The sequence below is a fragment of the Lacerta agilis genome, chromosome 1 (genome assembly GCF_009819535.1).
Source record: "Lacerta agilis isolate rLacAgi1 chromosome 1, rLacAgi1.pri, whole genome shotgun sequence".
NCBI classification, from domain to species: Eukaryota; Metazoa; Chordata; class Lepidosauria; order Squamata; family Lacertidae; genus Lacerta; species Lacerta agilis.
Genome location: NC_046312.1, coordinates 49,460,050 through 49,473,238, shown reverse-complemented (window position 1 = coordinate 49,473,238; position 13,189 = coordinate 49,460,050). Strand labels below are relative to the sequence as shown.

General features: G+C 46.2%; 1 protein-coding gene across 1 annotated transcript; it reads right to left on the bottom strand.

Annotated features, from left to right (window-relative positions):
* Nucleotides 1-1,225: 1,225 nt before the first annotated feature.
* PEX16 (peroxisomal biogenesis factor 16) lies at nt 1,226-13,083 on the bottom strand. Its single transcript, XM_033149210.1, has 11 exons — nt 12,909-13,083; nt 10,683-10,718; nt 8,660-8,736; nt 6,435-6,568; nt 5,555-5,655; nt 4,571-4,651; nt 4,039-4,191; nt 3,669-3,741; nt 2,947-3,066; nt 2,654-2,718; nt 1,226-1,679 (listed from the first exon to the last, which is right to left on the bottom strand). Exons 1-11 carry the CDS (start codon nt 13,042-13,044, stop codon nt 1,621-1,623), a joined length of 1,035 nt encoding a protein of 344 aa, XP_033005101.1. The 5' UTR covers nt 13,045-13,083; the 3' UTR covers nt 1,226-1,620.
* Between the last annotated feature and the right edge of the window lie 106 nt (nt 13,084-13,189).

The window sequence follows — 13,189 nt, the reverse complement described above, 5'->3', positions numbered from 1 at the left end:
TATGGGTTTGGTTTTTGTTTTGCAGGATAATTGTACTACACAGCGGAAAATGGAGGGCAGTTTCCCCCCACCTGTCTGTTGCAGGGAGGCTATTGCTAGCTTTGGAAAAAGAAATCTACAAGCTGAGCACTCTCCATACTGTCTTCTGAACCTAGTGGCCCCCGATTCATGGCAAGCCCTTCCAAGTATTCAGCCTATCACTGCAGAAACAGACTGAAGATGCTGGGAAGTGGCATATCAGTAAATGCAGCCTTAGCAAGAAGAAAAAGCAGACTGTGCCAGTAAGTAACCGAGGAGGTAGGCAGCACAAGCACTTTGTGCTCCATCTGCTGCTTTATGGGTGGAGAGAGTTGATGAAGCACTCGATTACTTACTTCTTGGACGCCTCGCATAGGGCAACCATTCTGATTTATTTGACCCAGGAATCAGCTCAGGCCTTTACGTTTCATTTGCTGGGAACTCAGTTCTGCAGACACCAACCAATTTGCCAAGGCCTTTGGCCCTGCTTGCCAGCACCTCCGCAACCGGCAGTTTGTTCAGCAAAGCCCTGCAGCACACACTAGCTGTTATCCAGACAGTCTGCAAGCTGTGGAGCTGCATATCCTCAAGGGCAGGGCAGGAAATTAAGCAGGCTGGCAGAAAAGGCCAGCAGCCACGGCCCCTGGCAGACCAGGCTCCAGCTGAGCAGCATATGGACCACTGGAAATAAGCCAAGGAAAAAAGCATACCCAAGAGCATTCTTGGCTTGCTGCCTGAGCTGGCCCAAGGGGTGCTCAGTTCCCTGCCAACCACAGCACCAAACTGCATATGTTTTTACTGTGAAAGACGGGGTGGGGTGGGGTGTATAGCCAGAAAAGGGTAATGGGTTTGTGCAAAGAGCAGCAAGTCTTCTTGTAAGTCTGGAAGCGGCTTTTCAGTGAGGACTCTGGATTATGTGCCAGATAATAACATTAAGAAAATGGTTTGGAGCACATATCCTCACAGGGTTAATTCCAATGATCCAATCCCACCTTTTGCATCTGAGAATGGGGTGCATGTGTGTGTGTGTGCGCGCGCAAGAGAAACATTTCCAGGCTGCTTTGAATGCTAATCTCTGTCTCACCTCAGAAACAAAACACTGGCAGCGTCTGCAAAGCTCTGTGCCTTCCATCCCAGCTGGCCAGAAAGCAAGAGACCTTACTCTTCCTGCGGTGCACGCCCCCAATATTCAAGAGAACAGACCAAATTAGCCCAAAAGCACTGCCGACTCCCGGCTTTATTCATTCATAGCCATAGAAAATACATACCAAAAAAAGGGTCCCCCTCCACAACCCCCATGAGATCCAAAACCATATATCAGAATGGAGAGAGGAGTAGTATAGATACTCTAAGACCTACTCTTTGTAGCATTCTTAGTTCACAGGGAGATACATTTTAAAAAAAGATGTCAGAAGAGCCCTTACTCTTCTCTCGGTAATCATTAGCATAAGCCATAGAAAGACACATGTTGTGTTGTTGCTGCTGCTGCTGTTCTTTAAAGTCTCAAGGTTGCCTCCCCCTGTATAAAGTCATCCTACCACCACAAGCTTCTGCTTTTAGCCTGAGCGCCCTCTGGCTGCAATAACCTGAGCTGAGGCCAAATCAACCCCAGTTGTAGAAATAAATTTTCTGCCAGGCTGGCAAGTAGTCCATCAGTGGCCCTGAAATGAAGAAGGGAGAAAAATGTGAAATGACGATTCTGTGTAGAATCCAGACTGTTGAGCAACACAAGTAAAGCAGTTTTATAATTGGTTGGTTTTCCTTCTCCAGAACATATTTTCTGTCAAGACAAAGGGGGTCTATGCAAGGGACCCCATCATGAGATAATAGTTCATTCCAGTCCTTCCATTAGATATTAGATCTCTTTTCTTGCCCTTTGAATAGCCCTCCACATCCTTTCTCTCTTATGCCCAACCTGTGATTTCAGGACTTGGGATGTTGGCTGGGAAGGGGCAGTTGTGGAAGCAAATGTTGGCAAGTTAATTTCTGACATGTTGCTTTAAGGTCTTCCAGTTCATTTGTCAACTCCTAAAAGCTGGTACTTATTCAGACAATTTGTAAGCCATGCCTTCATCCAAAACATGTACATATTTTTTTTAAGCAAGTATCAATGTAGCACTGAGATGGTTTCGTCAGGCAAACAGAATTGCTTACACTGAAGGAACAATCTCGTCTTTCCTCCCGCCATGTGCTGCTCTGATGGTTCCCTGACTGCCCCACCACCACTGTACTAATAATAGGAGATTTTAATGAAATATTAGATCCCAAGCTAGATAGAAACAGTGAAGGAAACTATCAAGAATATACATTTTTTCCCAAATGTGCACCAGCATCTTTTTAGGCTGTGGAGATACGTATGTGACAATAGCAGACAACTTAGGAAAGCATTTTTAGTAGCCACACCTAAAGTCTTTGAAGAGACATTTCAGCTTCATAGATCCTAGTGCAAACTTTTCAAATGTGGAGATCTTCTAGCCCTGCTGCTATCCTTGAATACCCCTCATCTAAGCACATGCCAAGTAGAAAGCCCCTTGCACTGGTTATCACAAAACCAGTGGGAGGATTCTCCCCTACGGTTACCTTAACCTTTACCAGCTTCCTTTAAAAAGACCAATCACAGCAGTCAGCTACTTACGAGTGACTAAGCCAACTCCAGGGACGTAATCTGCCAGCAGGCGCAGCAGAAAGAGGATCCTGCCCCTGAAGGAACAGAGAGAGAGAAAGAGAGAAAAAAACACCTAAGATGAGTCCATGGGAATGGCTTCCTTCCCAATGGGAAAGGGACTCTTGGAATGGAGCTTACAGACAAAACCCATTTGGGTGCTGAATGCTCACAAGCCACGGGTTTCTCTTTTAGAAATCCAGAGGTCTCCTTATGGGGGTGGGGATTTTAATACGGTTGAAAACAAGCCAGCCAGGCAGCCTTACTCAGAGTATCTATCATAGAAAGGAGATCTCAGCAGGTAGTACAGCAGCAGGAGAGTCCGACGCCTCAGCTCCACACGCTCGAGCTTGTTGAGGTCTTTCATGTCACTCAGTAAACTCAAACTGCAGAAAGGAAAGCAGAGAAATCAGAAGGGGCTGGATATGTGTGTGTGGAGTGCCAAGCTATTATCCCAATCATTTTTAAAATTATTCTCCTAATCATTTTTTAAAAAAACAGGAGCGCAACTAGGCCTCAAGCCTGCTTGAGAGTAGAGTAGTACTTGTTTACCTGAATGACATTCCTCCTAATCTAAGGGGCGAGGAATTTGACAAACACACACTCCCTCCCTCCCTCTGTTTCTCTCCCCCCCTTTCCACTTTTATGTTCCAAAGTTGAGTCCTGCTGTTGAAAATGAGTTCCAGAGGTACACCCTGGTTCAAAGGAAGCCTGGTTTCATCTCTCAGCACAAAGGGGACAGGAAGACAACACCAGCAGCCTCTCTGCCACAAAAGACAAAGCCCTCCTTTTCCTGCCAGCTCCTCACAGTGGAGCTGCTTCTCCCCTTGAAGCGCAAAACAACTCCCATTGAAGCTTCTCCCCTTGAAGCTGCAGAGGAGTACACCACTAGTGGAGTAAAAATAACCAGGTAATCATCATGTTACAAAAAAAATTAAGGTGAAAGAAAATGGATCCAGGATCCCAAAGTGCTTTTCTCCCAACTGACCTTGAGATATCCAAGATTGCTGAAAGCAGCCAGGGTCTCCAAGATCTCTGCCCCCATAAGCCGACACTCACCACTATGTGCAAGAGTTAAGGAACTGAACAGACAAGAGGCAAAAAACTATAGAAGCAGAAAGACTTCCTAGCCATCTCATGAGCCCAAGTAGGCTACAGTAGCAAAAAGTAAAGCTGGATCAGAATAACAGGGGGCATTAATTGGAGCAGATCTTCAGGCCCAACATTAATTGACTGAAGCAAAGCCTCCAAGAGTTTGCCCAGGAGTCAAGACCTGCTCAGCATGAAGGGCCATGATGCTCCACACTGGGGCTGCAGCTCTCTCTAGTGGCGTACAGGATACACTGCAGGGAGGATACAGTGGAGCAACGGGCGGGCAATGTAGATGGACTCTGCAACCGTTTCCTGGGCGCTCAAAGGGGTTGGCAGCTGGTCTGTCTCCATTGCTCTTCGGTTCTGCTTCTCCTCCCGTTGCTGAGGCGCTCCCCAATGTCTGGAGTGCAGGGATGGGGCTAAAATTAAAAAGGAAGAAAGAAAAAGACTCAGCTTTTCATGGATATCATACTTTGGAAGAGCAACCACCAGCAGAATGTCTGCACTCTCTGTTACTTGTGCATCATTTTATTTAATTTCTATCCTAACTTTCCTCCCAAAGACTCCAGGGCAGCCAGCCATCAATCTGTTAAAACAATACAATTTAAAATAAAAGAAACTAATTTAAACTATCTAAACCCTTTTTGTAGGGGTATCTCAAAAACTGCTGCTGTTTATGGAGATGCCCTTGTGTGTCTGAGTACATGTGCACACTTTATGTTTGCAACCTGGCAACACATGCAGGAACCTAGTTCTAGCGTAGGTGTAACATGGGAGACAAACGAGAAAGATACTCACTGCTATCGAGAGATCTCACAACACGGCTACAGCGCTTCCCCACATATATCCGCTCCTTCCCTATTGAGTTTACCTCCATATCTGTCAGGAGACAAGTGCATAAGACCACAGTAAGGGCAGGGGGAAAGCCCTCCTCCACTCCAGTTCTTGGTTTGTTCAGGTTAGCACATTCATTGAAAAAGAACAGCAGACTCACAGGCATGAGGATACATTAAGTCCGAGGAGAAATGTGACCCTCTGCAGACTGCTGACACTAAAGAAAAGCCTAGACAGGGCACCAGAAAATGCTCTTCAAACTTTCTAACATTTGCCTCCCTGCAGGGAGGAACACTGCAAGCCCCAACCATATCATGCCACAAGCTGAAGCCTAAAAACAGGGATAGCCAATGAGATGCCCTCTAGATGTTTTGGGGCTATAACAGGGGTCCCCAACCTGCGGCCCATGGAGGCCATTTAACTGGCCCACAAGCCGCCCCCGAACTGAGCCGCCCACTTGGTGAGTCCTGGCGCACTGCGCTAAATCTGCACAGCGCAGCACGGAGAAATCACTTCTGTGCATGCCCAGACGCGTCTGCGCAGACACAATTTTTGGCATCTGGGCATGTGCAGAAGCAATTTCCGGCGCTGCGCTGTGCTGGTCCAACCCACGGAGGATCTCTGCGGGAGTGATCCGACCCATGCCCGGTAAGCCTTGCCGACCCCTGGGCTATAATCTCTCAACATCCCTGACCAATGGGCTATGCTGGCTGGGGCTGATGTGAATCCAGCAACAGCTAAAGGGCTGCAGGGAGTTCAACAGTCTTTGAAGGAGTCTGCAAAAACCGAGATGAACAGCTGGTGACCAAGATTTTCTGCTGCTCAGGTTACACAAACCTTCTTTTTTTCAAACTTAGTGGATACGGAAGTCAGTCGGTTGGCCGGCATTCAGAACTTCCTTCCTGACTAAAGCCAAAGTGGTAGCAATCCACCATGCACTTAACTCACCTTTCTGCTGCAATGACTGCCTTCTGTCTAGAGGCACAATAGGAGGAGATGTCTGGATGCCAGTTTTGTACCACAGCAAGAGCAGGAGGCGTAAGATGGCCCTGTGGGTTAGAGCAAATCAAGGGCTATAAATGCTAGGCGCACACTTGACGTTTCACCGCCAAGGCGGTAAAAAGACACAGCTCTCCGATTTGCCATCACAGGACCATTCACACAACCTTGCATTTGCAACCCTGTTCGGTGATGTGTGCACAGACAGTGAGGTTCCCTTCAGGTTGGTGCTGCTACCAGAAGTTCCAGCTACAATCACTGGAGGAGAAGAAAGAGTTAAGACAGCAATCAGGTGAGGGATGCAGCTGGGGAGCTGTAGCTGGAGGAATCCCAAAGCATCTTTAAGGCATACAGCTCCTTGGGCAGGCCCAGTTGGAACAAGGGGCTATCTGAGTACAATGACCCAATCCAGTCCCATGATGGAACACTGCAACTAGGGAACATTGTAAGACTAGAACAGTGCTCTCAGTGTCATGCAGGAAGTGCTCAACCTAGAGTACAGTGGTACCTCTGGTTACGAACTTAATTCGTTCCAGAGGTCCATTCTTAAGCTGAAACCGTTCTTATCCTGAGGCGCGCTTTCGCTAATGGGGCCTCCCACTGCCTGCGTGCCAGAGACGCGCGATTTCCATTCACATCCTGGGGCAAAGTTCACAACCAGAAGCAGCTACTTCCAGGTTAGCAGAGGTCATAACCAGGGGTTACATTAACCCTAACAATCAAGGTTCCAACAAGAGTCTCTTTTCTCCGCCTCCCACCAAAGGATTCACATTTACACCCTTGGGATTCATAAGGTGCAATAGTCCCTTCCTCTCCGTTGAACACTCACTTGGCCAGCTGGATGAGGACAATGATGGCCCACCGGCCAGTCTCGCCCCACACCTTGGCAGCCCCCATCTCGGCAAAGACCTCCACGCATTCGATGACACTCAGCCATGTCAACAGTTTCTGCTGGGGAAGTGCCTGCAAAGCATGAGGCAAGTGAGAGACAACATGATGCGACTGGCTTCAAGACATAGCCAAAGTTCTCCTCTTAAACCGTAGCAAGGTGATTCTGCAGGGGGCTGAGAGGAGGAATGGGTCAAGAGTCCCTCATACAAAGGAAAGTAAGGAAACCAGCTGGATTCCAGTGGCCCTACCAGCTTTAAATACCCTCACACGGGCTCATCAATCACCCAACAACAGAGATCTGTGTGCCAGAGTTGTGTTTGACTGCAGGTAGAGAGGTTAGCCGAACTCAAGCTTTCCTGACAAATAAGTTAGCAAAAAGTCTATTGGGACACATGGTGGGGGTAAGTAACAGAGGATGGCTATCTTTCTCATTCCCTGCTTGCAGATCTCTGCTGAGAAGTCACTGTTGTATTTACAACATTGGATCAAATCAGCCTTCACCAACCTGAGGCATGTCATGTGCTGACTAGGGCTGGTGCAAAACATCTTGTCAGGGATCTGCCCTCCGCAGCCAGGGAAGGTCGCGGTGGGTACAGGCAGCTCCAGCCACTCCTATCTAGTGATACGTCTCCCAGCAGTTCTTCTAGCACCTCCCCTGGGGAGGAGGAGTTATCCTCAGGCAGCCAGGTCGAGCGCGGGCTCCAGGATGTTGCTCAGAGACCCAGGACTCTCCGGCAGACCCGCTCTGAGGGGGAAACGCCACTTCTGTCGCCTGAGCTGCACAGAGGGGTCAAGAGACCGGGGAGGCGGCACTTTAGGGTGCCGAAATTCCTATGTTGGGGTCATAGCAGAAAACAGGCACTTCCGGATTCTTTGAGTGACTAGGCAGTCATGTTTTTAGGTAGCTCTGCACTGTAAATAGTTTGACACAATAAAGCTGATAAAAGACAAGACAGAGCAACCCCCTTGCAGACCTGACACATCTGGTCCAAAACATCTGGAGAGCCTCAGGTTGGCAAAGGCTGGATTAGCTGGATCTTTAATCAGCAACATATTTCTCATGACCACAAGAAGCGGAACAGTAAGAGCCATTTACGTTGGGAGAAGAGTTCTGCATTCAGTGTTAATAATACCGTTCTGAAAACTGCCTACATTTACTTAGGCTGCAATCTTAAAGCAAACTAGGGAGGAAGCTCTCTTGAACACAGCAGAACCTGTGATGTGGGTTTTTTCAGAAAATTTCAAGATGGGAAAAACATATACAAATTAATGTAATTTGCATTAAAAAGTTGGCACTGGAAAGTTTTCTCATGCCCTAGAGAGCAATCTAATTTAGCGTATTTATTTTACTTGTGCTTAGTAAACAAAACACACTGAAACTGCCAAGTTTGCCTTGTACTATATTTGCAATTGTCATCCATTTAATCATTAATAATGAGTTTATGAAAATAGAAAGCTTTCCACAGAAAAATGAAGGACTGGAAAAAATTCCATCCCACAACACTGCTTAGTGAGTCAAAATGATCAGGACTGCATAACTGAGCTACACAAATTCTTATAATCACAGGGGTATAAATAATAAATAATAAAATTATTAATTATCATCATCATCATTTATTTTGTCAATCCCCTGATGACTGAACAACCTGCTCCCTTTGTCTCCAAACCTTCAATGCCATCCCATGTCCTCAAACTTTCCTTTAAACTCAGCAGGGCCTGATGCTTTCTGTTCTACCACCACAACCACCACAACTGAAATGGAAGAAGATCCTAAAGAATATATTGATTTCAGTGAAAGATCAATTGGGCTCCTTCACCTGCACCCCCACCCCAATCCTCAAAGGGAATTACATAGAGGCCAGAGTTCATGTGGTGCACACCAGGTAAAGAAAGAGTTTGATTTTGAATGGCTCAAGAAACTGGTGTCACTCACAGTATAAGCCAGCAGTATTCCTGGAGGCCACTGTAACTTTCATCAGCCTTCCAGAATGTTGTGGCGCAAGCAGACAAGGGCTGGCAGATGGCCAAGATTCAACCAGATAACAGCAGCTTCAGAATCTATTGCCAACAGGATAAAATCCAGGAGCGACATTCTAGTCCTTGGCATGGGAGACAGGGATTGTACCCTGCCTGCCTCTTCTCTTGCATAGAAAAGATTCTTACCACAGAAAGAGGGGGCTGCAGCTCTTTCCGAAGGATCCAGTCATTCAACAGCACCAGCAAATTGGAGGCAGAATAAACTGAGAAAGCAAAAGGTGGAAAAGGCACAGGAAGAAATACTGTTTATAACCAGGAAAAGAAAAAGGCCACTGATTAGAAGAGGACACTGATTTAATCAAACAACCTTTCTTTTGAAGGAGAGGCAACATGAAGGTAAAGTGAGCATTGCCATCTCTGGGCAGGCCTTCACAATTATGCAACTTTCTCAGTTGCGCATAGGTAGCCAAGCGCCTTGGCCCTCTTCCATAATCTGGTGCAATGGGGGTGTGCGGTAAACAGGTCCATTCATTCTTGCCCTTGGCATGATGCCATCAGATGGTACATCTTTATCATCATAAATGGCATTTCAGAATGGATGTTTGCTTATAGTCTTCAGAATACCTTTTACCTGAGCTAGGCTGCTAGCACCTGGCAAATATTTTGGCCTTACAGTCGTACCTCGGGATACATACTTAATTGGTTCCGGGTCACTGTACGTAACCCGAAGCATACGTAACCCGAACAACGCGTTTTGGGCATGCGCGAAGTGTGCAGAACACGCGCGCGGCGGGTTACACTTCCGGGTTACAGGAGTACATAATCCGAAGTGTACATAACCCGAGGTACGACTGTACTGAAGTAGGATGGCTGTTGCAAGAAAGAATGAGCAGAAGCAAATGAGATACAAAGTAGACAGTAATTTGCTTGTTGTTTTTAATTGGCTATAAATGACTTAGACATACAGGATCTGAACATCAACTTAATGGAGTGAAACTAGCCATTTGCTGGCCATTACCCGGGGCATCAGAAAACATTCACCATTGCCATTCATTCATTTATTTATTTAATGTATTTATACACTGACTTGAGAGCAGAGCTGTCAACTATCCCTTTTTTTTGCAATGGGAAAGCTGGAATAAGGGAATTTCCCGCAAAAAAAGGGAAAGTTGACAGCTATGCTTGAGAGTGAACTGAAACCCAACAAGATGAAAGCACTGTTGGTAGGCAGTTATTGTGTCTGGCAGTTGGAGAGAAAACCTCACCTAGATGAAGTCATGGAGATGTTTGGTAGTTTGTGAGTACTCCTTGTTCCAGCTGCTTGAGCCCCAGGGTTCCTGTCCCCCTTCCTGGATTAGGATATCTTGGGCATAGTGAACTCAAGAACAAATTACTGTAATGCACTCTACTTGGGGATCCCATTGAAAACTGCAGCGTGTGCAGAATGCCACCACTGGATTATTGAACATTACAGCAAGGTGATATCATATTATATCTAGCCTTCAGGAACTATGCTGGCTGTCTCTGCTACTACACCCAATTTGTAATGTTAGCCTATAAGGCCCTGGATGACTTAAGGCCAAAATACTTAAAAGGACCACCTCCCCTTTTTGAATTTAGAGGTTCTACTATATTGTACACTGTCCTGAAATCCTTCTGGATGAAGGACAGTCTAGAAAAACTATTAACTCTTTCAAGGTGGCTTATATTAAAACACAAAATTACAATAAAATAAGGATGAGCTACTGAGAAACCAGTAACTAATAAATGTCCACCAAGCATTACTAAAATGTCAACAAGACCAACAAGAAGTATGATCATTTTTAAAACCCTCAAGTGAAAAAAGTGAGTCTTCAGATCATTCTGAAAGGTCTATAGTGTGGCAGTCTAATGGAGCAATGAATTTCAAACACTGGGGTTGCTACAGTGAACACCGTCTGCCTCATAACTGTGTGTCTTCCTGCCCACATTATTATCAGTACCCTTTGGGTCAATAGGCCTTCATAAGAAAAAGGATTTTTTTCCCAGTCCAAGCTCATTCACTCTGCACCAAAACTTTCAGATTTTTTAGCAAATATTGGCTATGCAATAAATCTTTCTCCTTAAGACAAGGCCTCCTTCAGGTCATCTTCTCCCAGCAAAGCATGACATTATTTGCAAAACACAGCATAGGTCTGGGACCCCACAGCCAATCTCCAGCTCTACTTACCCAGCTCAGACAGTTCATGAGAGTCAGAAAACCGACCTGGAAAATAAACATAAGGAAGACATGAGCCAATATTCCATACTCTTTTGAAAACAGTCCAGGCAGGTCTTCTGAGGGAAAGGCTTTGATGCAATTCTTACACAAATATGCTACACTGTTGCTCAATCAACCTGGAGGTGAAAATTTCCCACAGAAGCCTACATCTACTCTGCATCTTCTTAACCAATATAGAGCTGCATTGCAGTTTCATCAACAAGAGGAGACACGTCCTATAGGTAAATGACAGGTGGCAATTCTCCAATTTGAGCCTTTTTGCCATAGCATTGTAGGAATGTAATCCCAGATTTTCCTTTATATTTGACAGACACTGGGGCCACTGTAAATTATGGTTTAAACAATATAGACATAATTAGGTTAACAATATTGTTTTTTCTGATGAACAATGAGCAAATTATTTTATTTTTGTTTCAGATGTTCTCTTGACCAGGTATACTGCAACTTATAGTCAGGTGATGACTATCATTTGGTTCCATCACCACACTAACTGAAAAAATATGGAAGCATGGAACCAGAGGACTGGTCCACTTGTGGACTGGAAAATGGTGCAAGAACAGGAAGCAGGTGGTAGGAACAACAGTTTTCACAATAGAAACAAGCAGTGAGGCTCTCCAAGCATCTGAACTGGGATATGTACTGGGAACTTTAACTTATTTATATATTATCAAATGAGGCAGCCAAGTTTGCAGGTGATAGCAAATTATTCAAGTGCAGTGAAAAGTTAAAAAGACCGTGAAAAACTCCAAAATGATCTGTCAACAACAGAAAACAAAATGGCAAAGGAAATGCAGTGAAAATAGTTATAAAGTAATACACACTGAGGCAATATGGAATCTGAGCTGCCTGTGTCTACCTAACAAAGGTACCTTGGGATTTTGCTGCAATGTCAACATAGTGAAAAATATTTTTTTTGTTTGGGATTAATAGGTTTAAAAGAAAATGTTAAAGTATTATAATGACTTTATACAAGCAAATAGTGCTTTCAGTTCAGGAACACTGTTCTTTGTATTCAGACTTAAGAAGGGTATGGCAGAGGGGTGACCAAAAATATTAAAGTGTTGGAATACTTTCCCTTCAAGGATAGGTCAAAGTACTTGAAGTTTTTAGTCTAGAAAAAAGGCAACTAAATTTGAACTTGACAGAGGCTTATCAAATTATAAATAGTACACAGAGAGTAGATACTTCCCCACCCCATCTCATAATGCAAGGAGGTAGAGGTCAGGCAGTGAAATTGATTGGTAGCAAATTCAGGGCAAAGGAGAGTAGTTTTTCACACGATGCACAATTAACTAATGAAATTTACTTTCCCAAGATGTGGTGATGGGCCACTGGCTTATCAGTTATTGATTTAAAGCACTTTCACTCTACTCTTTGGCCAAAAGAGATTAAATAACATGCAAGACAACTCCTGCCTGCAAGCTTGCAACATAAAAGGCAGGGCAGGACACAAAAGGGGGGGGGAGTGGGCGTGAAGGGCTTCCTTCCAGGGAATGAATTTGCCTGGTCACCACTAGAAACAAAATAATGGACCAGATGGACTCTGGGCTTGATCTAGCAGAGCTCTTAAGGATTGCCCTGCAGCTACTCAAGGTTGCAACAGAAGTCACCAACTAGGGTGAGAGATCAGAGCTATCTTGGAGCATCGAGTGTGACCTGGGCGCTTCCAAACAGGAGGTTGTCAAACCAGTGAGTAAACCTGGCTGCAGGCACTGAAATAGGCAGGTCACCCAAACGGGAAGTGGCAGAGGGCCGCCTGAAGAACACAATTTTTAAAAATTAGGGTACAGTACTCTTAACAAGATGCCAAGTAAAGGGATTCATTCGATCAGATCTCCCTCCAAATCCGAGTCCAAAGGTCTGGAGGATTTGGAGAAGGAACACACACACACACGTCATTTATATCCTCTCTCGCTTGGGGCTGCCACCTTCCGACCTGGCACAACTCCCGCTCCTCTAACAGCTGCCGGGGAAAACTTCACCTGCCGGACTTCTGCCGGCCACGCAGCTCTGAAGCCGCGCCCACACCATCTTCTGCCGGGGCGGAGGTGGTAAATGGCAAACCTTTCCCCGCGGCGACTCCGCGTTGGAGAAAGGGAGCTGGGATTCCTCAACCACCACCCCCCGCCCGCCCGCCGGCTTCGGTCTCCCAGGCTCGCCCCCCCCCCCGCCTACCTGGCAACAGGTAAGAGAGGCCGCGCACGGTGCTCTCCAGCTGAGCTGTGGCCGCCGGGTGTCGCTTCACGTAGTCCTGGTAGCGGCCGCACAGGTGCCGCAACCTGCCTAGCGGCCCCTGCGCGAATCCTGCCATGGCGGATCCAAAGACGGGGGTGCGCGCCTGCGTGCGTGCCCCCGCAACACAGCTGCTCCCCCCCCACGCCCCGCCTTTCCCCGCCGCAGACGGCGACCCACGAACCCGCTCCGAGTACGCCTGACCAAGCACGCATGCGCGCGCG

Coding starts and splice junctions, on each gene's coding strand:
- PEX16 (XM_033149210.1), bottom strand. CDS start 13,044: ATGGCAGGATTCGCGCAGGGGCCGCTAGGCAGGTTGCGGCACCTGTGC. Junction 4,652..5,554: donor GCAGTCATTGCAGCAGAAAG/GTGAGTTAAGTG, acceptor GTCTCCTGACAG/ATATGGAGGTAAACTCAATA. Junction 4,192..4,570: donor TGTGAGATCTCTCGATAGCA/GTGAGTATCTTT, acceptor TTTTAATTTTAG/CCCCATCCCTGCACTCCAGA.